The sequence below is a fragment of the Monomorium pharaonis genome, chromosome 1 (assembly GCF_013373865.1).
Source record: "Monomorium pharaonis isolate MP-MQ-018 chromosome 1, ASM1337386v2, whole genome shotgun sequence".
NCBI classification, from domain to species: domain Eukaryota; kingdom Metazoa; phylum Arthropoda; class Insecta; order Hymenoptera; family Formicidae; genus Monomorium; species Monomorium pharaonis.
Genome location: NC_050467.1, coordinates 38,154,742 through 38,182,435, shown reverse-complemented (window position 1 = coordinate 38,182,435; position 27,694 = coordinate 38,154,742). Strand labels below are relative to the sequence as shown.

Below are 27,694 nucleotides of genomic sequence, written 5' to 3'. Positions count from 1 at the left end.
TAAACAAAAGATATCAGACAAAGGTTACATAATGTAACATATTTAATACAGAAAACACAGAGAACAAATAGTGAGATTTGTTAGATTCTGCAATTCAGAGCTACATAGGTGTATAACCGCGTCTTTCGTCCTGCATTTTAGAAACCCTGGTCACGTACGGTAGCTTTAACCGACCAAAAAAAAAGATACACGTTCTTTTTTAGCAGTGGTAACTTATTACACCAGCCAAGCCTTTAAAGTCCTCTCTAATCGTCGTACCAACGTGCACAGGATTTTTCTTGTTAGCCTACGACCAATAGTCCCTGCTCCGTGATTGTCGAAAAGATCAAATACCCAAGATTTCGTTCGCTCGCTTAATATTCCGGAAAGTATCCGCTGTAAACTAATCTAATGGCCTGATAAAATGTTTAATAGTCAAAGGGGATTTAACAAATAATTCGTGTATTACATACGATTCGATTTGAATTTCCACGCGGGAGAAAATAATGGATATTGCCCGAACAAGAGATATTTCTCTACCAATTTCTGATATGATCGAAGGAGAGAGGTAAGCCTTAAGTCAATAGGCCTAACTCCAAACTGAATGAGTAATTAATCTCTCCCGATCCCCCTATCTACATAAGCCGAGATTACCGGGTATCTAATGCACGAGACATCGATGAAGCTTAACTGGCCTAAGCCAGTTGGTACAACAAGACTGCGTCTACTTATTTATAGTCATACATACAGCTATATCTTTGCAACATATCACAGTTAAATGTTTATATTATCTTTATCGTTGGCTGCATGTTTAAATGTACATATTCATACGGCATAATCGCGCTTGAGCGAAAGTTATATAAAATATGCCGTAATTACTTGTATATGATAAGCACAAAATATACGCAGTTGCATAGAATTTCCATACTTCTTAACATACGAGTTTAAAGAAACGTTTATAAAATAATAAAGACCTGTAAGTGAGTTTGTAAAATAGGAAATGTTAAATATATCTTTAATACTTTATAGCAACGACGCATTTCAAGCGAAATTACATCTCATTAATAATACCGCTTTTTTTTCCTTCTGTTCACCTACACTCGGGCAATTAAGCATGGAAATAAAGCTCTTTTCGCGCAGTATTATCTTTCCTTATCGTTACACACGGCTCGAGGTATGAGACACACGGGGGAGGTTTCGAATACATCGTTATCGTCCTGGCAATATTACGTTTCACCGGGTTATATGGCCTGGCAAGAGAGAGAGAGAGAGAGAGAGGAAGGGAGGAAGCCAAAGGGTTAAATACGTTATCGCCGCAATTTCCCGCCAGTCATCACGACCGGAAAATCAGAGCGCGATGAATACACTACGCGATAATAAAACACGATGCGTGCGCGCGTCACCGGCGACACCGTTAAAGCGCGCATTCGCAACAAATAGCCTGGCAATCGTAGAACTGCACCCCGATATCGTTTAAACCATAGGGCAACGTTCCGCCCTTTCAACTCTTTTGTATCCGCCGCCGTGCGCGTTCGCGTGTCGGATGCGAGAAGGCACACAGAGCGTAACGTACGTTTCGCGCGACGCTCATTGTTTCTCGTTTATAAATGCCAAACGATGACACGCGTCGGGCCGCGTTTTCATTTGCACTCGCTCGCCATCGCGATTCGTCACATTTCAAACACTCATTTGTGTTTTGTTTTTTTTTTTTTGCGCGCGTGCACGCGGTTTTTTCGTTTCGTTCTCACGCGACGCGAGGGTCAGATTTGCATACGCGTACACTAATCATTCACACCTCGCTTCTGTAAATATAACAGCGATTACAATGAAGCGCGGCACAACCTTAAATCGAAAATTCGTAGATAACGGACGACATCTAATAAAACGAAGGGAAATCTTCTCGACGGCTTGTCCATTGCAATATTTTCAAATTTGGCCGCTATTGCTCCCGGCAGTGTCACATTTTAGAAATAAATTCATCGCGCCGGGGGCGCGTATTTTAAACGATCACGTATACAATGAATCACATATTGACGCGAAATACGAGCGGATCGTGTCTAATCTGGGGCGCGACACACGTCTGCGAATTCAAATGTGTCGCCTAGCGATTCGACCCGTTATTGTCGCCGCTCGCCTACATCGCGACGGCCTGTTGTAAATTCAGAGAGCCCATCTAACTCAGCCCGCGCGACCGGGCTTGCCAGCAGCGCCAGCTGCGTACCCTTAAATCCATGAAAAACCATACGCGATCGCGTTCCGGAGGGGGTGGGTGCGAGAGTGCGAGTGGTATTAATTTCCCGGCAGCGATCGGTGCGGTTGCGAACGGAGCGAAAGCGGCGAACCCACCTCGCCATGCGTGAAATTGCAAACCGCCATCGCCATATCGGGCGTGCGTGCTCGGTCGAAATTTTAATTTCGCATTTCCACGTGACGTGACATCGACGTGGGGGCACGTAAAAAGCGGATTGTCACCTGGCGATTAAGCGGTGTCGGCGAGGTATCGGCCGATCGCGGACGAGATTAGCGGTCTCGCGACTAATTGCGCGACCGCCGCGCGAGTTTCCGCGAGAATTGAGTTTATTGGCTCGGAAAAAAAAAAGAATAAAATGATAAGGACGACGACGACATTACGTGCCAAGCGGCGAAACGTCGAGTTCCGCGATATAGTGCGGTGTGGAAGCACCTGCGGTCTACGCCACCGCGAACGATTCTCTATTCCGCTGACGTCTGTATCAAGTTGCGGATACGTCTCCGCTCGCATTCGCTCGTCGTTCAAAGCTAGCGTATCTCGTAATCTCGGCATGACCGGCATTCGATTCCCATGACGAGTGTATCAAAATCGCGCATATCCGCGATCACCGCCGCGCGCGGGAAGAAGTATTTTCTATAATTCTTAATTTAAAAAAACCTACGCGGAGAGATGGAGGAAATCCGCGTGGGATTTACCTGGAATTAGATCAGGACTAGATCAAGATAGATGGCTTGAATCCAATACGGACCGAGCATAGAGAACATATAGTCTAAATTATGCAGGGTAACTATCGGTCGAAACTGGACCTATCCATTGAGAATACTGTCGGGAGAGTCATCAGCCTAAACTGGATCAGCATGGATCCAGAGCAAATGTAATTCAGATATATTCCACCTGAAATTTATTAATACATTTTTACATTGTATTTTGCACTGTGTGCTTCTCAATTAATCAGCTTATATTGCATTCTTATCAAAAAAAGATATCCTGCATTATATATGTAACATGCATTACATTTTTATAAAGTAGTTTAGCACAACTTAAAATATAATGAGTTACTTTTTAAAAAGACTTATTTTTATTTTTATGAATGAAATACACTCTTGTAGAATATCACGTGCTATGTTCGTCTCATCAACGTCTGGTCTAATGTCTAGCAAATTTTATTCCGACATTTAAAGGATAAATAGAGTAAAGAAACATGAAAGTTTTAGTAGATCAACACAGAATCAGACTTAACCGCGACGAAAGTGTCAAATGGGAACGGATGCCGCCATTACTCGCGTCGGAACAGAGTCGCGGCGATGATATCGCATGGTTTATTTTCATCGCTTATCACAAAACCACAGATCCTTTGTGAATCACAGGTATACGAATGGGAAAGGCGCGGCAGGAAATGAGAGGAGGAGAGTGTAAAGGCGGGCGGACGAACGAACGAGCGGAACCTTTGAATATTCACGTGCACAGATGAATCGAACGGATTCCCCTGAATATTCAACCGTCTATGGCGATGATAAAAATTATTCCACGCTAGGGAAGAATCGTATTTCAGAGCTACCCGAGGTACTTTCTCAATATCGCAGTGATTTCACGATGAGTTGATAAATCGTAGACCTCAAGATATCCTTCAGAAATTCGGATAAGGATAATTATCGGTTCTTTAAAATTAAAAACGTATTTTTTCACTATTGTGTATTTTATGTAAAAAAAGATGGCCATTAATCTCTATTTGAGCAAATTATGTTTTGATCGATATGAATAATTATTTTTAAGCTATATAATAAAATTCATAATTGTCTAATAAATGTCTAAAAGGGAACGATTTACATTTTAAATTGATATCTAATTGTTCGTTATAATGTTATCGCAGACGATCTATTACGCGAATTGAGATGTCGCACATACGTCAATGGAAATGTTGTAGAATCATAAAAGTCGCTTAATTAATGAATTGAAAATATGAATTTTAAAAAATTGCACAGAATGTCCCGGAGTGACAGAAAAATAATTGTCGATTTTTCGCGGGGACGAAATGACAGATCGTATTTGTGGTTTCACGTCGGAAGGAAGAAAGGAGGAAGAGCGCGCGGATATGTTTCTCCAACCACTGGCATGTATCGACAGGAATTCATATCGTCAGAAAAGAAAAATATTCCCCATCGCTTCCGTAGTCGCGGTTCAAACCGTCGGTTAGACGGCTGGCGTCCATCCCGGAAGTTCCGGGAGTGGGATTCGGCATGAAATTCCAAAAGCGGAATCTTTCAACCGTCATGGCGGAGAACGGGGCCACCCCCTCGACCTCTTCCTCGAGACTGATACCTCGGCATATTACTGGGAAACTGCGGAACGTTATTTATGTAAAAGGCGCAGCAGGTAGCGAAGAATTTCTTAACTTTGTCGGGGAAAATTCCTTTTCTTCGGTCTTTAGCGGGAAAGTGAGCGGGATAGCGAGCGAGAGAAGGGTATATTATGGTGCAATCTGAAACAGCACGGATACAAGTGCCTAGCTATGTTGGCAAATAGATATTTCCCTGAGCACACAGAAGACACGCGTCTGTGCAACGTTTAAGTCTCTCATATCCATAGAACTGCGCAACTATGGCATAACTTGAATATTTGATTCTGCACGTAGAAAAAAAGGAAATATGCGGAGCATGAGAAATGTAACATGTAAATCGTAACGTGGAACTCGAATACGTAGAAAAATGTTAAACCATTCAGCTCGTCATTTAGTGTTCCAGCGTACACGTTCGCGGATTATGTATATGTGATGAGCCGAATTAATTAAAACTGTATGGATAATTTTAAACCGTGCGCGAAGTTTCGACCGCCGACGAAAAGTTATTCTGTATTCAGCCAGTATTGTTGCTACTCTGGATAGGGTTTAATTAAAGATGCCCTTGAGGGCAGGAAGGTTTAGAAGAAAGCTCTCACGAACAAAGGGACGAATGGAGTTGATCGAAAGCACTCCCTCGTTAGAGATGAATGCCTCAGGGCCAAGTGGTTAACACCGAAGCTAACAATTTTCATTCGCTTGTCTTCGATCCGTCTTCTAACGTACTCGTATTCCAAACAGTCTGGCAATATCGACAGGACGTTTTTGTGACGAGAAGCGTCACGTTACGACGTAATAAGTAAAATGTATGAAGAAGCATTTCGCTTCCGCAAATATCTAACTAAAATAATAATAGGCTATTTTCTACTAAAATGCAATATAGTGATATGGAACATAGCCCTGACGCATTTGGCCGATAGGAAGGGTTCTCGTTTGAACTCATAAATGCCGATGATCAAGCCTGATATTTCAGGATTGCGCGCAAACAACCTAACGGCATGGCGACGGCGGGATTATGGACTCTCTCAGTCGTGGAGAAGAGTCCTACTTGCGGGGTCGACGTAATCAACTGAATGAGCAAGTGACTCGAGGATCGACCTCGTGCGGATACGCCACGGTTTCATTCTGCCTTCTTCCCTCTCGTCTTTTCTCCCTTCTTCCTTCCTCTTTCTCTCTTTCTCTTCCTCGCTCTCAGTGCGGTCATCTGAATAAACCATGAGTGTTGCCTTAATGACGAAATCGAAGGTACAAAGGGCTGCCGTCCCATTCCCGTACTTGAATCACTAGCCGTGGTGTATATACACGGCAGAGATAAATTGCGGCGGGATTCTCTCTCTCTCTCTCTCTCTCTCTCTCTCTCTCTCTCTCTCTCTCTCTCTCTCTCTCTTCCTCTCTCGTCGCCTCGCGTCTTGAAGAGACCCTATAAACATGGCATTCGCGTAAGGTTATACAGCGCTTAAACTCAAATCGTAACCGCATTAACGCCGATTGTGACGCAGCGTCGCGCTTGGAGTTAAGTTTATTTAGATAACTTGACATCTCCTCTCGCCTCGCAAGGAGGACATGCGAGTAAGATGCGAGACGTTATGTCGAATGACTTGGCACGACCAGCCGGAGCGCAGACGTACACATATGCACGGTCGTGCTTATTTATTTACGCGTCCCTGATACATACCGTTGTGCACATTTCGGTTGCATCGACATGGCGCGCAGATAACATTTGCGTAGCCGATATCTAAACGCATGTGGCCGAACACACATTTGACATTGACGTGATGTTTAAACATCGTTGATATTTTACATGCACATGTATTAACACATATTTGCGCTCATAGTCGCGCGAAAGTAAAAAAAAAATGTACATGCCCGTTTGTACAACGCGTATTTGTTAACGGCGAGCGCGGTCAGCATCAGTATTATTCTCCAGCAGGGTTTTTTTATTAAAATAATGTGTCTCTAGGAAACTTTCTTTATTCCGCGCCAAACAAAACGCAGCCACTCCATGCACGGGAATAACGGAAATCGTAATTAAACGCTGAATTTTATATAACGCTGTTCTCAGTAATTATACTTCGTTCCGTTTGTAATTTCCTTAGGTAGCTGGTATTTTATTTAACTACCTTTTAATAGTCGACGAGTCGTCTAAGTTAAAGTTCCTGTGATACTCACTAAAATTCACTCGTGCGTCTTGAACTTCCTTTTAACTACGGAATAATTAAAATACTTCAATTAGATGAATTCTTATCTTCCCAACCAGATTTCCTTGCCCCTCCTGCTTTACCTTGTTTTATATTAAAGTTGATGTAACAAATATTCAATTGAGACTATATCTCTTGAACGTGTTTTATACATAAATAAAATAATATATCACAGTAAAAAAATTTCAAATAAACTGTGAGAAAAAATGCTATTCTTGATAAACATAACCGATATCAATTAGATTGAGTCTTAATGCTTAATAATGATTTGAGATGAATAGATTCTGGTTAAACAAGATTTCCAATTAATTCAATAAGACTCTTTTTTCACTTGCATTCATATTGATATTGTGCACAACGTTAAGTATGCATATTTATTATTAAACATTAAACTTGCACCAAACTGGCATTTCTTTTACTTATATTTGACAATTTCATTATTCAGTTTCCAACTAATATTGTCAATTAATTTTCTATTTTTGATTATGTGAAATAGAAATTAGACAAAAGTTGTATCATGTAAATCTACCTAATTATGCAAAGTCTTCGACTTTGGCGATCAATGTGCTTAATCTGGTATTATCAGATCACCGGGCAAATCTTCGTAATTGTGCTTTAATCACAATCACCGTCATTACTCTGATATCGCCGCGTAAAGTTAGTGACGCGCGCGTATATTGCGAACGAACTCAAACATAATATCCTGAAAAGCACTCGTAACTCTATTTCGTTGGGTCACATACCTCGTACACGAGATCATGATACCGCAATCTACCTTTGCTGTTCCTAGTTTGACAGGTGTTTAATATCACTTGAAAATTTTGATCTCTATAATACACATGATATAGCAATGCTGATAGATGAAAATAAATCGTATTATTAATAAAAACCAATTTCAATCGCAATTGCAATTTTTATGAATGGATAATACAGCCAAATACTTATAATTTAATAAATATTTTAATAATTCTCATTCGATAAGTATACAAACTTTTTACGCCGTAACTCGAATGTCAATGTTTTAGTAAAACCACACAATATTTATTAATATTTTCGAAAATTATAAAATCGCGACGGATTCATAAAATATTTTATACTAAAAAATTTATCAGAGATTTAATAACTGTACAATGGGCTACACATAACACATTACAAAAAATGACAAACGACAGGAAGGCATGTATCGTAAGATAGAGATTTTTCAGATGGAATCGCATTGCCTGCGATTTGAGAGAATCCGATACCTCTCATGGAGAAATAATAACCGTCACATCAATGTCACATTCAAGCACGTGGCGATAATCTTCAAGGATAACCCGCGTGTCAGTGTTACAATCGATTCGAAACGTAAACGTCCTTCTCCACTCATCGAAAACCGCTTGTCACCCTCGTCATGGAATACACATTTACGGAGAACAACTAGGCATATCGCGAGCGGATTTTATTGACGTCCTCCTGAATTCTTCTCCGGCTTTTCCACCAGCTTTATAATGCAAAACGTCGGATTCTCGGCGCACTCATATCGCGGTCCTTCTCGTCGTAGCTTCCGACAGCCGCTATGCCGACGCAGCCTCATAATGTTCACATGACGGGAACTAGAGGAAAACGCCGCAGGTGCTTATGCACATCGCCGGCGCTGCCTTTCTGGATAACGTGAATTAATAAAAGATGCGTCAATCCGGGAACGCTTAACGTGGCACGGCGAGAAATATAATATTTTTCAGCGGAAGCCTATTGGCATGTAATACCCGCGATCGCGTATATTGCGGTGGAAGATACTATTTTATTGTCGGGAATAGATATACCTACTGTATATGTATACGATGGTAATCAAAATTATTTTGCGAACGACCATTTTACAAGATACATTACTATGTTATCTTATCGAGTATTATAAGTGTTATTAAATGTTATCTTATCAAGATAAATTATTAGTAAGTAAAAAGTATACTAAAAAGTAAAAATAATATAGGCTTCATATATATTAAATAGATAACTTATCAAAACATTCGTCACAGTCCATCAGGAAATGAGATAGTTTAAATGACATTATAAATATTCAGAGAATTATGATAATTATATGTAAAAGAAATAATCCTTATCTTTTATTATCGCATAAAATATATATTACGTATTATGTACTGCAGCACGTTTATTAAAAATTAATATCGACTTTCCGCCGTCGGCGTAAACTTTTTCAAACAAATATGAAACTGATATTTGGATTTCGAACATGTAAAAATCCGGTATCTCATTTCCGGCCAGTACGACAGGCAAACAACGCCGGTGCAATCTAACGGACAAAAGTTCGATTTTCTCTCGTAATACGTCTACATAAATAATGTGTAAAATCGTGAAACTTTTCAAATTATGAGATCGGTATACATGGTGTGGGTGGTGTCGGGTAGCTGGCAGCTAATGCGTAATTTATTAAGATATACGGCCCCTTTAGTCGATACGGAAACAAGAGATGGAGAAACGAGCGACCTGAGAAAACTTATCGTCGCCTGTTATCGGGGACAGCACGCTTTTAAATATATCTCAACAGGGCGATTTATGGCGCCGACAGATTTATGAGAATGTCCACACGTCCGTTTTAACGATTTTATATCCAGCACAACGGTACTTACGTCATAAAGAGCCAACGATCGCATTAATCACCATGGCATTCGGTTGTTCGATCGCATAAATTTATCACGAATAAATATTAACGACAATAAATAAATAGTATTATTCCTGCGTCGAGTTGAACCTGAGAGAGCCAGATGAGAAGAAATCGCGAAGCAGATAAGCCGTCAACCCGTGCCAACATTCACTCTCCGTATTGATTACGCTAACAGTCGCAATAATTATATTTATATAATTACACTAATGATTCTTTTTTAACGTTCTGTATGTATTGCAATCAGTGTCCTGATAGTGTATGTTAACTTACAATTTTAAAAATTTATTATTGTTAAGGTGATTAATACACAAAGCTATACATTATATAATAAAGAAAAAGTCAAGAATTTGAAAAAAAAAAAAAACACTTTAAAATTACGTCTAATTTTTTTAGATTAAAAACCTAAAGGGGTAAAGATATTGACTACACATGCTATTAGTCAAGAATTTGAAAACATTTTAAAAGTATCTCTAAGTAATTTAAAAACTAAAGTAGTAACGTGTTGCGTACGCTATTTATCTTCTAAACATGCTTAATGTATAACCAGGTAATTGCATTATTTACATGCGCATTTCAACACAGTCCGTATTGTACTAAATTTTATGAATATTATATATAGTCTTTGCATAAGTTATATAAGCGCGTTTTCTCAACCTGAATGGTACAATTTGTTGAGATCGTTGTTAGAATGTGGACTAAAATGTATATATTTCTAAAAATAATATTTTTGTGTGTGATAATACAGTGTAATGTGACACATGCCAAAAGGATATTGGTTATATCAAATTATCCATCATACAGTCATCAAATTACTTATCGTGGTTTATGGCTAGAATTGCACAAACTAGGTCACGAAATTGTGTCAGTAACCACACACCCTATGAACAACTTTACCTTAACTAATTATACAGAAATTGATTTAAAATACTTTTATGACATTTATCGATTTCCTGAATTTAAAACGCTACCGTATCTTAGCATGACCAAGGCGAGCCTTGATTTACCACTTCTAGAATTCGAACGAACATGTGTATGGGCTGCATTACATGTTTACAATCGCGCGGTTTTTAAAAATCCAGAGATGAAAAAGTTATATGCAGCTAACAGCAAAGAACATTTTGATGCAGTTATTGTAGCGCAAGGCCCCACAATTTCGTTGAATGCTTTCGCGTACAGATTTAACGCTCCTCTGATAGGTAATTAAGAAAACAATATTAATAATAAATAAATCATGAAAAAAGTTAAATTACGATTTACCTTGTTTGAACTATTTTGATTGAATTATTCGCTTTACAATTCATGTATCATACGGTGACAAAAGACCACGTTTTACATAGGTATTTCAAGTTTGGACGTATTCAATATTTTACGCTATACGCTTGGATCCTTGATACTCCCATCGCATATTTCCAATTGGCAAACTAATACGCCACTTGAAGATAACATGTCATTTTGGAGAAGACTCGTCAACTTTTATGAAGTATGGAATCAGATATATTCCTGGACGAATGAGCATGTTGCCATAGAAGATGCAATAGCAAAAGAATTTTTAGGAGAAGATCTACCGCATATCAATGATATAACAAAAAATATGAGCATTTATCTTGTAAATAGACATCCAGCACTTCTACATAGCAGGCCCGAACAACCAAATGTCATATTTTACCATGGTTTTCATATTGCAAAAGTACTGGATCCTCTGCCAAAAGTATATAAATATATACAATAATTTGTAAGCAAGTATTAAACGATGTTGGCGTCAACCATATTACCAACAAAAATATTTTGTTATTTAAGTTATACTTTATATTGATTTTTCAAAATTTAATTCTCTTTACACAATTAAAATATAAATTTTAATTTATACATTTATTTTTTACTAAAAACAATAGAAAAAAATAGAAAGATTATAGATTTCCTTATCGATCTCTCTACTTCAATATAATAATCAAAGTTGTCAATTTACTGACACATTTATTTCGTGCAAAAATGACACAGGTGATATACATGAAATAAAAGCAGAACTAGGTGTAAAATAAATGAATAATATTACATAAATTAAATAGAACTAAATATAGAAATTTAATTTAAGAGAATAACTTGTTTGACAAATTGTGTATGTTATACGTAAAATCTCATTGTAATAGTATGTAAGAACTTTCATAAACCGAATGTAAATCGCTAAAATTGACAACAGTATCGCTTTAAAAGAATATTCCTTGGCTTATTTGGTAAAAAAATATATGGTTTTTAAAATATAGAATAGTTGAGGGGAAAAATAAAAATTTCTAAAATATAGAATTTAACGTTATCTTATTCAAATTTGATATGCGTGTATGTGATATTAAAAACTATTTTGCAATATCGATTAAATATTTTTAGATCTATTACGGACGTATGGGTAACCATATTAAGTTCTTTTTTAACAGAAGAAAAATAGGCCACTGTTTTTTTAAGCTTAAACAATTTTTTTTTAATCCCAAACAAAAACTTTATAAAATTATCTTTTGTGTTTTTTATGCGGTTATCAATGTTTTCGAGTTATAGTACAAAAATGGAAAAAAAAACGAAGTTATTTACGGTTTCAATTTCAATTTTTATATATGTTTTATATAGACCTTTATAAAATCTTTTATAAAACATTTTTATCTAAAGCTAAAAAATATTTTTTTTTAATTTTTTGTGCTTACTTAGGATAATACTTAAGATACTTAGGACTCTGTATATTATTTTTCCAAAATCTTTTTAAGTGAGATTCGATAATTTTATACATTTACCTAACCATTAGTCTCGTTATGTTTGTCAGAATATACAAGAATTCCTTGATGACGCGAAAGAAGGATTTATTTATGTCAGTCTTGGAACCATGGTTAAATGGGAGGATCTACCAAACAATACACTTGAATCTTTTATTGAAGCATTCTCTGTTTTACCGTACAAAGTTGTTTGGAAATTTGACCCCGATTTGTTACCTAGGAAATATAAAAATATTCTAGCGTTGAACTGGGTCTCCCAACAAAGCATTCTCGGTAACATTACGAATGCAAATGTCTTAACTTAAATTATCTCAATATCTCTGTCTTAGAACTAATAATCCCTGCAATTTACGCTAATCTTCTCGCTCATAGCTCATCCAAATATCAAGCTATTTATTTACCAAGGCGGTCTTCAAAGTACTGAAGAAGCTCTTTATTACGGGGTTCCACTCATAGGATTTCCCATTCTTTGGGATCAAGTATATCAAGTGCGAAATATAGTTAAACTGGGTATCGGAATTCATCTTCAAATTGATAATCTTTCGAAAGAAATTATTGTAGCCGCTGTACATGAAGTTACAAACACCAAAAGGTATTATCACATAAGTAGATAAAAAAAATAATCTTATTCTTTTTCTTGTATTATATATCGATTGATGCAATACAAAGAAAAAAATTTTATGTTTTTAAATGTAAAAAAACATTTATTTTAAGGTACAAAGATCAAATAAAGTATGTAAGTAGACTTTATAGGGATACACCGTATAACAGTCTTCAAAATGCAGTACGGTGGATTGAATACGTTATACGTCAAAATGGGACGCCTTTCTTACGGGACAGTCTTGGTGATAAGCCATGGTATCAACGGCATGACTGGGACATCATTGCATTTCTTGTCATAGTACTATTTATTGCATTTCTTGTTTCTATATGGGCATTATTTCAGATTTTACAATTTCATTTACGAATAATATCAAAACACTCTCTGTGGTAGTTTTCATCATTAAAGTATATTAATATTATTGTAACTATAAAGTTGTATTAATACAACATGTGTACATCTTATACTTTCTTGAAAGTTCTTGTCTTTATGTATAGTTTCTAAGAGCATCTTGTATAATTTTCAAATAAAAGTCACTGAAACAACATTATTTTTTAAATATACATATAAAATAATCAAATATTACTCGATATACGTGTATATATTGAGTTTATATATCATCAAAATACTCAATCCATCATCACATAGCATTTGTCTTATATGTATTAATGGCAAGCACATAAGTAGCTATTATATACCATAATTTTATAAAATTGCATGTATAATTATAATGTTTAAAATGTGTCAAAAAGAAAATACACATACATATAATTAATATTATATTAAATTTTTTAACTTTATTAAATTAATAAAAAACATAAATATATGATTTGTACTATATTGGAATCTGTTAGTCAATGAGAACATATTTTACATACTCTAAATCTGAAGCACTTGCGCTACAATTTAACGTATCTACATACAGAAATCGCCATCGTCTTTATCAAAAATATACAAATTTTTTAATTAATTATTTGCTTTCATTATTTCGCAATAAACATACTTAATGAATTTAAATTGATGATAAGAACAATTCTTGGATGACGCAACGAAAGGATTTATTTACGTGAGCCTTAGAACTGTTACCACCTGCTACACTTTACCGAAAGAAATGCAACTTTGTTGAAGTGTTTTCGAAGTTATCTTATAAAATAGTTTGAAAATTCAAGTGCGATGAGTTGCCGGGAAAGCTCGATAATGCATTTATCTCGGAATGATTTTTACAGCAAGGCGTACTCGGTAAAATTAAAATCGTAAAGTCATTATTTCACGCGATTGGTAGTCCTATACTACGCGCGACGCTAATTATCTTGTTCGTACAGCTCATTCGGACGTCAAGCTGTTTATATAACAAAAAGTATCAGAGACACTATGTCTACTACGTGATCCCAATCTTAATAAATAAAATATTATTCATATACCTTGGTACTTTTTTATTTTTTAAATATATATTTTGTCTAACTTTAAATGAACTAAAAATCCGATTTTGCTTTCTCTAAAATGTAGTATAATGTTTTAATAAATGTTGACATTTAGTTACTGAATAATTTAATAAAAAAAAGTTTTTAAATCAGATTTATAAATATTTTCTATTGAAAATAAAGTATTGTTCTATACAACTAGCGATGTAAATATGTTTTGGGACATTGATTTTACGCTCTTGCGATATACGTGATAATAGTGAAATAAACCTATTAGTGTTATGCGTACAACAGTATACGATATACCATAGCATAGCATATTATAAAGCATTAAATTTTTATCAACTAAAAAATCTTTTACAGGAAAGGTTAATTATATTTTCAACGGCAATGTTAAAGTTGCATTGTGTCAGATATCATTAATGTTAAACTGTATGACCATTAGAAGTTTATTACGTAATACCGAATATTCACGAAGTACATATTCTCCTCAGTTCTAAGCCTTCTAAGTTAACTAATAGTATGACACAAAGTTATATGATTATCACACCTCGTAATGCATATAAAATGTAGAACATCAGAGTACAGAAGTTAGTTAATTCAGCTCTGCGTTAATGTCACAAATATATGTGCATATGTGTATATACTTTCTAATATAGACACGACATACTTTCTAAATAAAATTCATAATCTTTATTCCGTAGCTATTGCAATAAATAATTTCTTATTGTTTAAAATAAACGTATAATTATCTTAAAATCCCGAGACTTTCAAAAAACTTACTTAAATTTTAATAAAATTAAGATAAAATTAACTTCGCGTCAATAATATAGACAGGCTCATTCATCTCTTATTACGAAAGATCTCAAAACATAGATCCGTGGGTAAAATTTATAAGATGCTAATTTTATAGAAAGCAAGGCGTCCAATTTAAAGTCAGATTTAATCCTTGATTAAAACAAACAGAAAATCAGTTTTGCGCGATAAACGAAGTGATTGCGCAGCGTTGTCGACGATACGATCGGAAGCCAGAAAGCCGGTATCAAGAAAACGGTTGCCGATACGCTGTACCGAAGTCGACGGAGTGACTTTCTATCGTGCTGTGCGACGAGAACGTGTCGTCTTTCGGTAACCGTACCCCCAAAGTGTCCCGGACTCATCAGCCGCGGTAACACCGGGAGCTTACTCGACACGGCCGACTTAACTCGAGCTTGGCGGAAACTTCGCGTGAAGTAGATTACTATACCACCGTCCGCGCACGTAGCGTCTACGCAGCTACGACGTGATACATACAAGATGACGATGGTCGAAGTGCCTCACGGGATTTTGGAATTAACGTACCGCACCGTGCTCCTCCGTGGGACTAAACGCAGGCAAATTCGAAGCGAAAGTCACGCACATTCGATCGCGCTAATGCGTAACAATTTGATTAAAACGTTTACTTAATTGTATACATAAGAAATTCGTATATGGGCTTTTGTATTTTACTTTACGATACAGAGGAATGTTTTTTTTTACGTATAATAAACGAACTTTTCCAACCATTAACCATTTTTATTCTTGTCAACGGAGCAATCACTCGATAGCTCCAATAGCGTGTTTGTTTTTGGTAACCAGACAGTTCACTCACAGCAGATTGCCGTGTCGCATCGGTCATAATTTCACGTGCGTCTATAAAATCCGTGACAGGCGACGACAAACCGATAAATGTTTCGGCAATTAACGAACAATGAGATTGATGCGTTGTGAAAGACAGAAACAGCCGGGGGGAAAATAAAGCCGAGGTCGAAACCCAATAGAGGGATTTGCAACGGGCTGCTGAACAATAAGGAAGGAAGAGAGGAAGGGAAGAGAAGAACGTGTGTGAGTGTGTGCGTATGTGTGTGTGTGTGTATCTGGCGTTCCAACGTCAGGGAAGTTTCCCCTTTGACTTAGTGGCGTCGCACGATGCATTATGCAAGGTGGTAAGATCTGGTAGGGAACTGCCTGTCTTTCCGACTGTCTCTACCGTTACGTCGGGACGCGTTCTCGTCACAATCGCTAAACCATCGCCGCGTAGAGGGAATGAAGAACAAAGACGAGAAATTCGCGCAACTCCGTTGAGTCGAATTAGCGCTGGTGGATATTAACGATTCAAGCAGGCAAGTCGCACAGGCACAGGGTCGCACATAAATTAAACATCGCTCGATATTCATAGGTTATTTCGGTATTTTGCGGTTAATTATTCTTTATAGGCGATATGGCCGTCTGAAAACACAATTTCTAGAAATAGATTTTCTCTCCAACTGAGACATAAATATAAAACGCTACGGATTGAAGACATTTTTGGCTGTAAAATCTCGTGCAAAGCGGAACGTATAACACGCCCTGCCACAAGGAAATTTATATTTATTCGGATTATATTTCAGTCGCTCCCGCGTCCTTCTTTCATTTTCTTCTCGTTGTAAAAATATCCAGTGAAGGTCTTCATTCTTTTGACGCCATCATCCGTCACTTTTGTACCAGAAGTTGAATTTTTGTTCAAAGATTTGCGATAACGAAAAAACAACGAATTCCAGTAAAATAACAAAAATCAATAAACAAAGTATGCTCTGTGCTTTGAGAGCTCGGCACATACATTTTGACAATTTACATACATTGCTGAGATTGTTCTAACAATAAGAGATATGACGAGAATGTGTCGCCTCGTGACGCACGCAGCGGCACATCTCGCTCAGAATCCTATCGGCACTGGTCTTAACGTGGTAATCTATGTGGCGTATGCGTGGAGCGTGATGCGTTACACGTGAGGTGTACGTTCTGCATGATTCGCGGATACCCAATACATAGCATTGCATTGTAACGGCTGTGGCATGATCGGCGCTCAGCCGATGTGTCAACATGCTCTTTCGGATCTACGAGCTCGCTTGTCTTGCGGCTTACTGACTCCTCCGTCAAGTCGCCCGTGAGAAAATACGCGATGCTTCCACGTTGCACGTGTGTACGTCGTGCGTAGAGCGCGAGATTAAAAAAGCTTTAGTCGAGATTAAATGAGATGAAATCAACGAAAAATTCCGCTCTGACGTTAAGCTGTGTGCGCTTAAAGCGATTCCTCGTATATCGATTAAGAGGATTTTACGTAAACGATAATATCTGTGGCGTTTAATAAAGATTCTCATTGCGATAGGAAAATTTTTATGATAGAAGTATTTAGCTTATAAACAGGATATTAAGTATTTAAAATTTTTTTCACCCGGTGTTTTATCGATTAAATTTAATTTTAAAGATTAATACCGGTGTATATTACTAATATTACGTTAATGTTATTAATTTTACGAATAAGGTGCATTCTTCTCTTTTTAAAATATAACAAATAAAAACGTACATTGATAATAACGAGAAATTGTAACGGCAGATTTTCTTTTTAATCCTTTTTAATGATCGAGCCATATTAACATTCACGGCTATAAAGTATCGACAACTTACGCGGCGCGTCGAAACCAACTAAATGCATCCCATACAAATTGGATCACCAGGTTTGTTTATGAGGAAGCAAATATTTCGTCGCGACCACGGTAAATTGTTTGCCCGCGGCGAGCCCCATGCTGCGCGCTTTTAATTTGCACGGCTGGCCTGTCATCGAAATGGAAAGCCCAAAAATGCGAACCGGGTGAAAATTTAAGAGCGCAGTGAAATGCGAGCGGTGAAAATATATCTCATTGTAACATTGTTCATTCTTTTGTGCAACATAATAATAGATTTAGTTAATTATTAATTAATTTACACAGCAGCGTCTTCGCAACACGTGCGGGTGTTACATTTGAAACTCGAAACTCTCTGTAATGAAGATGTCGCCATCGCAAAATTACTTTTACATTATGACGTCTCAAGTTAACAAGATAATACGTAAGGCACATCATGCATTTCACAAAGCTGCTTTTGCGAGCGACAAAGGAAATTCCGCGATGAGCAACAAATGCGCGACGAATGGGCGCGGTCTGTCACGTAAACCGCGTACGTGTTACCGCGGTCGAACGTATGTACTTTTCAACATGTGGCACACGTTGAAGACGATACACGGAGGAGCGCGGCGCTCTGACTCCGGAGGGGACGAGTGATATAAAACCGCACGAAATTGTTGCTCCCCCGGCGGAAATAGTGTTCGCCCCGCATTCGGAATTTGGGACGTTTTGGGATGTTCATTATCCAGTAGCAGCCTCGCTTAAACGTGAGCACGTATCTCGCGTGCGATAAATATATTGCGATATATACCGAGAGAAGAAATGTTGCGCGCTCTCGCTGCGCTTCGTAACGGTAACATTTTCCAATACTTTCTTTTCTCGGTTAAAAAGAATGTATTAATATAAATTTAGAATGTTAATCGTATTAAATGTCATCGACGATATTGAAATTCTCTTTCAAAATTTTGATGGACGGCTGACAAGCATTTTCCGACAAATTGTCAGTAACAGCGAGAGACCGTCATTACGTCACGATAAATTTATTGTATCTACGGGGGGCAAAAAAATTCTGACCGCACACGTGGATCAGGTTCCTATAAAGCTTTAAAAAGGTACGCCTCGAAAAAGTGTCCGCCTCTTTGTAGTTTCCGATTTTACCTTGTCTTGATTCCCTTATTTTCAATATTATTCTGTCTCGAACTCCCGAGATACGCACGGGCGAATTTATGGTAGAGGAATACGAGCCGCGATTGAATTTAGTTTCGCTAAAAATCGCATCTCCATTGAATAACAATGGATAGAAAGATACGTAAAATAATAACCGAAGGTACCGGCGGACTAACGATTGTTACGAAAATCATTCGATCGCCATTACTCGCGTTTTCATATTCCCGCTCGCTGCTCCCAACAGAACGGTATTTGGTATCGGAAATTGGGTTGATAATTCCAATCCATATGCAACATCTTTCCGCCTTTATAATAACCGTATTCGAATGACGAAGGTATTTGCATGTACAATCACAGCTGCGATTTTCATCGCGTTTAACCCTTTTGCTGTTGGACCCTCCACGAAGCAATTTTCATGCAAATCCTACTATATTTTTGCATTTTTGTCTGCCATATTGGATCCATCATCTCGTATTTCTTCGAGTAAACGCAACAAAATACTAAAAAGAGCATAATTTATAGATGCGTGACTTTAACGTGGCAGGTAACGATAAAAGGGATAACGTTAAATCGGTGTTAAGAACGCGATCCTAGTGCCAACCAGCGAGGGGAGGGAGGGGGGGGGAGGAAATACCGTAAATTTCGCGTGCAGTTGGCAATAACCAACTGAAAGCCGTCGGATTATCCTCTTTGTAGAAATAAATGCCCAGAGTATGAGCAAAGTTGAAAGGGACTCTCTTTACTTTAAACCGTTTGAACGCGCGTAAACGTTCAGCGATCCTCGTACGTGCGGTACATTCTCTCGTAACGTAAAAGCCGGCTGATCTTTCAAATAATAACAATAGAATCATTCTCCTGATTACATCTCGCGATTTTATCTATACATTTCCCGTTTTACAATATACATAGCACCGACTTTCACGCTTACCTCTCGCCAAGTTGGGATTAGCTAATGGACTCTAATGGACGCAATTCTCGTCAGCTACACTACACGCGGGTATCATCGAAAGGAAACCCGGCAAATTGTCTAAGAGGTAGCATTCACCACTGTTACCATGCGCCGTAACAAATATCTTTGTGACGAGGACGCTTAATACGACTAGCGAAACCCAATTCTGACCGAGTTTCAATTAGTCCTTACCTCAACCGCCCGGTCGAACGAAGACGAACGGGGTGAACGGGGAGCCCAGCTGGGAATGCGAGACTTAACACGTATTCGAGCCCTATCGCGCGTAACGGACCTCCACGGGGAAGTTATATGCTAAGATCTGGACCGCAGACCGCGGTATCTCACGTGCAGACGAAATTGCCTCGTAGAGGGGCAGAGGGAGGACGAGACGAGGAGGATGGCGAGGTCGAATTTTCGTGCGCGTTAATGCAGGATCCGCGGGTCCGCTTCACGTTTACCCGCTCGATAACCTTACACGCCGTTTAGCGTTTCTAACACCGTCAACGCGCGCCGAGACGCGGATGTTAATTATTTCGGCGGTTTCCCCCTCAGAGTTTCCTAATCACTTACGGAGCTCGATTAAGCATTGTGCTTAACAGGTGACCCGACCGCAGGACGCGTTCCATCGCGGCACGTTAGGGAAGTTATGCATCCGGCGGGCTCGAGAGTTGCCGCTCAAAGTTACCAACTAAAGCATTGTTCAATGAAACATTTCATTGCACGGATATTAGATGCGAGGTGTTGACAACCACGAGTAGGTCGCGGTATCGGTCTTAATCGGGCTAATTCTTAAATAACTCATTCATCGAATAAGCTGTTAGTTTAATGCCCCTTTTTTAATTAATACTAGAACATTACAGGCGCGCGCTGCGTGTATGTGTGTGCCTATTGTGTAAATGCATGTGCCCGCAATGCGATGAATTAGGATCCGCCAAGCCCAAATGACTGTGCGGATCAGTCATCCCTGCGGGATTCCTAGCTCTCGGTACAGTTCGACCCCGAAATAGGTCACTAGTGGCAGGACAGTTGTACTGTTGCGTCATCACCAAATTGCTTTGCACCCAATATTTTTATACAAGCCGACCCGCCGTTTCATCACCGACATGCAGGCGCGCCTGGACTCGGATTGATATATCGCGCTCGCCGGCACCAAGCAAAAGCCGTCGCGGCGCGCGCGGCACGAAATTTTGCTGGTGAAGTTTGAAAAATGCGACAGAACCGCGACGGCGACCGCGGTCGCTCGTTCACGTTCACGTTGTCGCCGATGTTGATCGCCGATGGTGTCGGCGTGTCCAATTCCGCGGCATTACCATGGACAGGGAGCGCACGTCGCGTGACGCGCTGGCAGCGACCGTAATTTAGTGGGCCATATTATGCAGAAGTCACGAGTGCTAATGGTCGCTGCGACTCGGCGTGCGGTTAATTAAATTTTATTACAAATAATATTACGTGATATTACACAGAGCGACATAGAGCGTATATTTCGGCTTCATGCGGAGGTTTTGCGAGAAATTCGCACCCCGCGGCTCCGAGTGAAATATTAAATCGAGCTCGCGAATTTCTCTCACACGATTCTATCTCAGAGTGCGAACGACTAACCCACGTAATTAATTCATTGCTCGGCCGTAACGTTTTACGTGCCTCTGCTCACACACACACACACACACACACACACACACACACACACACACACACACACACAAACACACACAAAACACTCCATTAAGATTTAAAATGTTATATGAGTAAAATACCATAAAATAATAAAATGTCTATTATTTCCATGAACTTTTCGACACATTATAGTTCATTGCACATATCGTATAATTATGAATTCATAGTATTAATAATGCACTAATAAAAACTGCAAACTTTTTACTCTAAAATATATTAATATAATTCTGGTTTAATCTATATGAAACATTTTAAATTCCACTAAAAAATTTCATTGGATTTTTACATCATTTTCGCTTTAAATGATAATAAGTTAATTTATTAATTAAAATAAATAAATGTAACACTGTAGGGTAAAATTACATTTATATTTTATAATTAATGATTTTCTTAGCCCTTTGTATAAACGTGCTATGATAAGAGTACATAATATCCAACATTAGACATCTGTGGAATATAAGACACAAAAGATTAGTTTTTGTTGCATGTTGCTACGTCAATTTTTTATGGATCTTGACATTGTTTAAGACTTCAGTACTTTGAATGAGCGTAAAGTAGCTTATCTTGTATGTATACTATGTATACTAACTTACGACGATAATAAGTATAGAAATGAAATTGATTTTGCCGAGAAATCTCTATCTAAACATTTTCGTAGAAATCACGAGTCCAAAGTTAATTATTTTGACTAATTTGGAAAATACTATTAGTTAATTACGAAAATCTGATTTTACTTCAAGAATTTATCTTTGTCTTTAAAATTTACTGTATGTACAATATTAAATTATAATATTTTATTCTAGAATAGTCGTAAAGATTTGAAATAACTCAATTATTAATGTAAATATATATTCATATTTTATATATATATATATATATATATATATATATATATACATATGTGTATGTATGTATAAAATATTATTTTACTCCTTTATTAAGAAATAAAATATTAAAATGTTTGTTCAGCACACTTTTACTGCACAAACTTGATTTAAATAATTAGTGCGAATTAATCTAACTACAAATAATGACATAATTATTTTTCTTTTCGTTAAATAAATCGCCTAAAAACACAAATAAAAATGAAGTCATTAATGTGATGATATAACTTTTTTCTTACACATAACTCACAGATAGTGTTATTCAAAGATATAAAGTACTCTTGAAGGCGCGAGGATTATCGGAAACCTGATTGCGCGGGAGCTTTGTGCGGCAATTTGGATTTTCCATCGTTCCTCTCGCACGTCGCCGTCGTCTTTGCAATTCGCGTTTTTCGCTTCCACGGAGCTTGTGCGTCTTGCTCTTGCGGGTTAGGCAGAGGCGCGCATTCGAAAGAGCAGGAAGTCGGCGGGCTAAAACGTCTTTCCTCGATACGCCAAGCTTACGTTCCCTTTTTGGCTCATAATTAATATGACGAGTACTTGATGAAAGTCAAATCGTCTCATGCATTACTTGATAACGTTTAATAAACCGCAATTATATAATATAATTTAATTTATTACGGTGGGATAATTTAAACTTAAAAATATAGAGCTAAGATACATGTCATGTTTTGAAATCGTACATTTTAGAACGTACTAAATATACAAAGATGGTGTGATAATGTAAAAAATAAACTATAATAAAGAATTAAATTTTATGATCATGACTAATATTATTTAAAATAAATAATAATCGATATTATATATATAGAAATGTCGTTCAAGTTTTAACTTGTTAATTAATAATCTTTATTACTTCAAGCATCTACTTAACTTGTTAATTGTATTTAGTCATTTTACTTTTACAGAAGAAATTTTTTATTCGACAACGAAGTAAAATGTCAATTTTGTAATGCATTATCGAAGAACCCATTAAAATTCGACTATTCTTGCAATTGTTAATTGATATAGTGAGCCGAATGGACGCTCATTAACGCGAGCTGCTCGGAAACGTAGTTAGGATGACAGTCTGGCGAACGGGACCGACAAGCCGTGGAAAAGATGACCCCGCAACATGACCAGACGACTAGGAAAGAGCGTCGGTTTACTCAAATGAGGGCGGGATCGGTAGGACGTCGGGCGGTGTAGAGCAACCCGGAGTTGTAATTATACCTCGCAAGCATCGCTCCTATGTGTATTATAAATGGCTGTGCATTATGAATGAACCGCTGCGCGCCGGACGAACCCGCCGGATTATCCTCCCGAAAGAATGGTCCTGCTATCCCACGTAAATCATACCCACCGGCGTCGTTTTGCACCACCGGCGATGTTCTCTAACCAGGGGCGGGGAGGGAGGAGGATAATTTCAGCATCGGTGAGCGCGCAAATGCAGGTAACAAGCGGCCCCAACATTCTCCAAAGTACCGATATTCTCCGCGACATTCTAACTTTCTTACGTCTTGTACTCTTCAAAATAATCTACAAAGAAAGTCTCCTCTTTTTTTTTCTTCTCCTTTTCCTCGAGGAAACGTTGTGAACCAGTTTAGAAGCATGCTGCAAGACTTCGACGTATGTTGGAAAGACGCAATATAAAAGAAAAAAAAGGGAAAATAAAAGACTGTGTGAAATATGCAGGGTAGCTAGATATCATTCTAATGTTGATAACCGTACTATCGTTATAAGCGAGACTCACTGAAAATACGCGTGCAAAATTCTCATGATATATAACATCTTCTCTTTTAATTGTGTAATCACTAGCACTTTCTAGATTAAAAGCATAAGATTACATGAATCGAAGTAATTATTAAAGTAGGTTTCAAATAACAGAAGTCGTGATACATCGAGCTTTTGCTATACATAAAATAATGTATATTTTCGGAGATTGTAAATTGTAACATACCATTAAATATCGAGTGTCGTGAAAAATTCTACGCAATCGTACTTTAATAATTAGCTCGCGTGTAATCGTAATTAATCCTGCGAGCATTTTGTTAATTAGAATAAAAACAGGAAGAGAAGAAAAAGAAAAGAAAAAAGAAGAAGAAATAGAAAAAGAAGAAAGGAAAGACGAGGGAAACGAAGAAATAGAATAAGAAACATTAAATGACAATTGGAATAATGTGGATTGAGATAGTTAATACATATCTCTCAACTCATAACTATTGTTTGTGGTTTACCATATTAATTATTCTTAATCAATTGATTAAAAAAAAAAAGAAATAAAAAGTATTTGAAAATCATTTGGTATTAAATCACAATTACGCTGATTATGTATGTGTATAAATATGAGGTGTAAAAATAAAGCAAATATATTTTGCAAGTGTATGCCTCAAAACATTTTAAATTTTAAATGGAATAATAACGCGAAAAATCAAATAAAATCCGTATACGAAATTTATAACTGCAATATTATCTAGAATAAGAGCGATCGTTATTATGTAAATATTCCATTTTGAGATTTCATTTCAATGAAATTTAAAAAATTATATTAAGGAAAAACCTCTAAAAAATTATGTAATTATTATATATTAGATATTTGTATAAAGGATTTAATATAAAGGATTTGTATAAAGGATTACTTAATAATCTGAATTGATAGTCTACAATTTAATATTATCTTTGAGAAAAAAATTATATCATCACATTAATGACTCTATTTTTATTTATATTTTTAGGCGATTTATTTAACAGGAAACAAAATTATTATGCCATCATTTGCAATTAGATTAATTCGTAATGATACAGTTTCAAATTATTAACAAGTTGCGCGGTGTATATAATTCTGATATAGGTATTGTGAAAAATTTTTAGATCAAGACGTCGAGCCAAGTTATGTTGTGGTTAATCTTTTCCCCGAAGCCGAGCTCATGTTTTCATGTGACGCCTGGCACACGCCAGTATCCGCCGAAGCGCTAGAGTTTTTTTTTTCTTTCACGAATTTTCTCTTGCGATTCTCAAGACCAATCAGCTACGCGCTCGTTCCCGCGCCCCCCCTCCCACGGTTTGGCAGGCGATTCAGTACCATCGCGAAGACGCGGGCGGAAGGTCACGTCGTTTACGCTTCGCGATCGTGTGTTTTTCCACTGGACAAGAGTGAACGCGTATCGTTTACGGAAAGGTGTCGAATCGAGCAGCGAGCGATCGTTTCGATCCCGCTTATTATTTCGCGCGATATTCCTGATAACTGGCTGTGAGAAACATCGCCGGTAAAGTGCAAAGTATCGCGATTGTGTCGCATCCCGTGCTCCGAAGGACTCGCTTGCCCGAAAAATATCCGTCTTATTTTTCGATTCGTCGATACGAAGCTTAATCGAGAATGCCAAATGTGATGGCGACGTGGCCAAGGCTCCGATCATCGCTCGCGTTTACATCGCGGCCGGTCTTCTTTTCTCTCGCGGAAAATATTCAGTGGTGTGAAGTGCGTCGCATTCGACGTCACATTTCAGTTCACAATGGCCGCCGCTCGCGAAGGTAACGCAGCGTTTTTCGTCTCTCCGTCGATACAAGTTTTTAATCGAGTCTTAAAAGCGCTGTTTGAGCAGCGGTGTTGCCTTCCGCAAGTCATTTCCGTTTCCCGGTGTTTCAGATGTTTCGACAAGTGTCCTCAGTGCCGTCGGGTGATACGTCGCATCGGTCGGGAGTGCACGGGATCGGAGTACCTGTCCAAGTTCGGCGATTTTCACCACGGAGGAAGGAAGGGGACACCTGAGAGCAAAGAGGAACGTCTCATCGACCGGTGAGTGTGTTAATTGATTGCATCGCGCTTAATTAAACGTTATCAAATGATGCACGAGACGATTTGACTTTCATCAAGCATTCGTCTTACTGATTGTGATCTAAAAAACCATAACCTAACCTAACCTCGGCGTATCGAAGACAAACGTTTTCGCCCACCGACTTCCTGCTCTTTCGAATGCGCTGCCTCTGCCTAACCCGCAGGGGCAAGAGGCGCACAAGCTCCGTGGAAGCGAGAAAGGCGAATTGCAAAGACGACGGCGACGCGCGAGGGGGAACGATGGAAAATCCAAATTGCCGCACAAAGCTCCCGCGCAATCAGGTTCCCGGTAATCCTCGCGCCTTCAAGTACTTCGGCACGATCGCGAAAGCCAATTATGTGGCTGACGTACGTACAGGTGCGGCTTTAAAGCAGCTAGACAACGAGGCGTACCATACGCGCGGCGGGTACGTAGGCGCGCGGGAAAGTGCATTCCGACGGAGCGCGCGGAATTACTCGATTATAGCTAATTCAAATTATCCTATAGCTCGTTATCAAAATCGCTAATTGTTAATTGGTACGCGTCGCAGTCTCGCACGCAGATGTACATACATGTACCGTCGGAACGAGATTCGTTGCGGCGCGACGGTTGCAATATCTCGTTTCGCGATAAAAATTTCACGGGAACGTCGAAGTCGCAAGATCATGCGGAATCCAACGTCACGCAACGGTCGAAGACTTCTGGGGCGTTTATCTCATTTCGCCGATCGCCAGCCTTCGGATATCCGATATTTTCTCCGTCGGAGACTGCACTCACGATCGCCGTCGGAACGTAACCGCTGTTTCTCACGGGGAAGTATCAACCACCTTCAGCCTTTCCAATCCTCATCCCTCATTCTCTCTCTCTCTCTCCCTCTCTCGTTCTCTGTCTCCGCTGTTTCGTGAAGGGAACAACAAGACGCATGTCCTCGGCGGGATACATCCTCGTTTCTCGATCTTCCGCCTTCCGTGGTCGACTTTCGCCGCTGATAAATTGCGAGCGGCGAGAGTGTGGAAATTGCATACGCCGTTGCAGCGCGCGTCCCCGGTGTGCAGTAATCGTCTTGGACGTGCGCGCGACGGCCGGTAGGTAAAGAAGAGAGATAAAGAAACCGGAAAGAATAGGAGGACAGCAGGAGAAAGTATCCGTATGGATGTCCAGACCGGGAATTCTCTCAGGGTGGGTCTCGTTAGTCCTACGTGGCAGACTTACGGCACCCAGGACTCGTCCCGCCTCGGCTACTCATCATGGCCTCGAAACGAGATGTACTGGAGAGGATGTTAGTTTCCTTCCTCTCAAATTACGCTCGTGGTCCTCTCGCCAAGTGGAACCAGTCCTCGAGAATACGGCCAAGTTGCAAATACGTGTCACACGGTATGCTGGGTATAACGTGAAATTAATTATCAAATTATCGTGATGGTCGATCTGAAGCCGATCTCTGTGCATAAATTGAGTTCGCACCTCGTATCGATGATCAAACTTACCTTCAATTTAATTGCACGACGGTACAAGAAATAAGTAAACTCCTCTGCAAAAATTAGAATTACTAGTAGCGTAACTCTGCGTTTTTTTTTTTTTTT

The 27,694-nt window shown here is 38.6% G+C and overlaps 1 protein-coding gene and 1 pseudogene across 1 annotated transcript; both read left to right on the top strand.

The window, feature by feature from the left end:
- The first annotated feature begins 10,056 nt into the window (after window positions 1–10,056).
- On the top strand, window positions 10,057–13,330 carry LOC105830446 (UDP-glycosyltransferase UGT5). The gene is made up of 5 exons (XM_012669765.3): window positions 10,057–10,624; window positions 10,766–11,136; window positions 12,235–12,457; window positions 12,557–12,776; window positions 12,899–13,330. The coding sequence occupies exons 1-5, from the start codon at window positions 10,087–10,089 to the stop codon at window positions 13,176–13,178; spliced, it is 1,632 nt and encodes a 543-aa protein (XP_012525219.3). The 5' UTR covers window positions 10,057–10,086; the 3' UTR covers window positions 13,179–13,330.
- A 12,481-nt stretch (window positions 13,331–25,811) lies between these two features.
- Window positions 25,812–27,558, top strand: LOC118647280 (annotated as a pseudogene).
- Window positions 27,559–27,694: the final 136 nt, after the last annotated feature.